This window comes from Gekko japonicus, unplaced genomic scaffold, assembly GCF_001447785.1.
Source record: "Gekko japonicus isolate JY-2015 unplaced genomic scaffold, Gekko_japonicus_V1.1 scaffold961, whole genome shotgun sequence".
In the NCBI taxonomy this organism is placed as follows: Eukaryota; Metazoa; Chordata; class Lepidosauria; order Squamata; family Gekkonidae; genus Gekko; species Gekko japonicus.
The window spans coordinates 146,500-148,957 of record NW_015175384.1 but is presented as its reverse complement, the minus strand read 5'-3'; the positions used below and the strand labels follow the sequence as shown (position 1 = coordinate 148,957).

At 43.0% G+C, this 2,458-nt stretch overlaps 1 protein-coding gene across 4 annotated transcripts in view; it reads right to left on the bottom strand.

Moving 5' to 3' along the window:
- The window catches only part of MAP4K5 (mitogen-activated protein kinase kinase kinase kinase 5), a 159,601-nt gene that overhangs the window by 28,383 nt on the left and 128,760 nt on the right, over positions 1-2,458 (bottom strand). For all 4 annotated transcript variants that reach the window (XM_015425604.1, XM_015425605.1, XM_015425606.1 and 1 more), the window contains one exon: positions 2,303-2,344. In XM_015425604.1, coding sequence (XP_015281090.1) covers positions 2,303-2,344 — 42 coding nt within the window. The remainder of the gene's footprint in view (positions 1-2,302; positions 2,345-2,458) is intronic.

Sequence of the window (2,458 nt, the reverse complement as noted above, 5' to 3'; positions counted from 1 at the left end):
AAGAAGAAGAAGAAGAAGAAGAAGAGGAGGAGGAGGAGGAGGAGGAGGAGGAGATTGGATTTATACCCCGCCCTTCACTTGGAGTCTCAGAGCGGCTTACAAACTCCTCTCCCTTCCCCTCCCCACAACAGACACCCTGTGAGGTGGGTGGGGCTGAGAGAACTCTGACACAAACTGCTCTTTTTCAAGGACAGCTGTGCCAGAGCTTGTGACTGACCCAAGGTCACCCAGCAGGTGCAAGTGGAGGAGTGGGGAATCAAACCCGGTTCTCCCAGATTAGAGTCCACACACCTAACCACTACACCAAACAGATATAAAGGACAAGTTAAAATGAATAAATACATAAAAGATATGGGAGACATGTGTAAAAGACACACTCATATATGTGTAAAAAACACACTCGTTCCATTAATTTATTTCCCAGCAGCTGAGGTTTCCTTCGTCAAGTGATGCCGCTTTTTGAGTGCGATCACACAGAATTTTGCTACCGCATAGGATACAGTTCCCTGACTGTCACCTAATAGATATACCCCAAGGGTTTCAGGACTAAAATCTATATAATACTGTAATGGTTTGAATCTGCAGAGTAATGGAACAATGTCTTCAGGCGGACACTCCAAAAAAGTCAGCGAAAACAACTCAGAGAAGAAGGGAAGTAAAAGTTATAGAACTCATAGCAGAAGCCATCAAGCCAATTCTTGAGCAACTTGGTATTAACCATCAGTTTGCCAAGATAAATCAACAACTCATGTCCCGGCAGCTGCAGTTGGCAACAATAGCAGAAAAGATGGAACAGAGGGCTGTCAAAGCAAAAGAGATGGACACTAAAACTAACAGCGATCTCAAAGAGACAAGGAGGGAAAGCATGAGAGAAACAGAAAAGATTTACAAGGACTTAACTCCTTCCCGGCAGATGTTTTTAGAAAGTGCCGTCTTAAATTCGGCTGATAGAAAAGAGCTTGAACCGGACCTCAAGATCAAGAAGCCTGTGAGATGCCACTGGGCCCCGAGGATGAGACCAAGAAGGAAGAGGCTTAAGATTGGCAGTGTTATCCCTTTGGAGACGGAGGAGAATTGCAGAATTTCGAGTGAACGTCTAAGAAGCCATCAAGACTTTAGAGAGAATTAGCATAGATGTAAAGGCGGAAGGACTCTGAAAATTGCCTTTACGAAGAGAGCTGGAGGAGATGCTCTGGAAATCTTCTCATAACAAGTAATAAACTAACAAATAAGCTTAGAAAGACAGGATCTCACAAAGCATATTGTTTATTAACAGGTTTTTTTCCATTACTAACTGCAGTCTAACAGGGTAATGATCTCCTACTCTTGGGTTTTTAGTTTAGTGTGGGTTATTTTTCTTTCTCCTTAGTTGTAGTTTCCCTTACCTTCTTTTCTTTGTAGTTTATGTAGCATTATAAAAAATAAAAAAATCCCCTCCGGGGGTCTTAAAAACAAACAAACAAACAAAAAACCCGCTTCTGTTTATTTGAAACTGACTGTATTTTTGTATTCCAACCTTGTAAAAAAAGCATATCACTATAACATTTAAACAGCATATATTTTCTAATTTTTGCAGTACAGTAATATTTAGTTTAGTGTACTTATCACCGTAATAATCCTTGTGTAGTGTAATATCCATGGGGTTTTCTTGGCAAAAATACTGGAGTGGGTTGCCATTTCCTTCTCCAGGGTTATCACCCTTGGTCTGCCAACAAAAGTCCGCATGGTCAAAGCAATGGTATTCCCAGTAGTTATGTATGGCTGCGAGAGTTGGACTATAAGGAAGGCCGAGTGCCGAAGAATAGATTCTTTTGAACTATGGTGCTGGAGAAGACTCTTGAGAGTCCCTTGGACTGCAAGAAGATCAAATCAGTCAATCCTAAAAGAAATCAACCCTGACTGTTCCCTGGAAGGCCAGATGATGAAACTGAAGCTCAAATACTTTGGCCACCCAATGAGAAGGGAGCACTCACTGGAGAAGACCCTGATGCTGGGAAAGACTGAAGGTCAAAGAAGACGGGGACGGCAAAGGATGAGATGGTTAGACAGTGTCATAGATGCAACGAACATGAAATTGAGCAAACTTCAGAAGATGGCGGAAGACAGGAGGGCCTGGCATGATCTGGCCCATGGGGTCGCGAAGAGTCGGACTCGACTGTGCGACTGAACAACAACAACAAAGTGTAATATCCATATACTGTGTACCATACTCTGTTTGCTGAACCAGGTCAAGGCACCATCGTGGCAAAGCTTTTCCACAGTTCATTTCAAAGCTTATTTAAAAATCAAAGCAGTTCCTCACCAGAACCTTTGGCGTCGGTGGCAGGCCGTTGATAGCTGGCTTCTGCAGAGAGAGAAATGTTTCACATACATTAGTGGCAAACAACATAAGAGCATCAGACGAGCCCTGCAGGGTCGGGCAAAAGGTCCATCTAGTCCAGCATCCCATTTCGGAAGA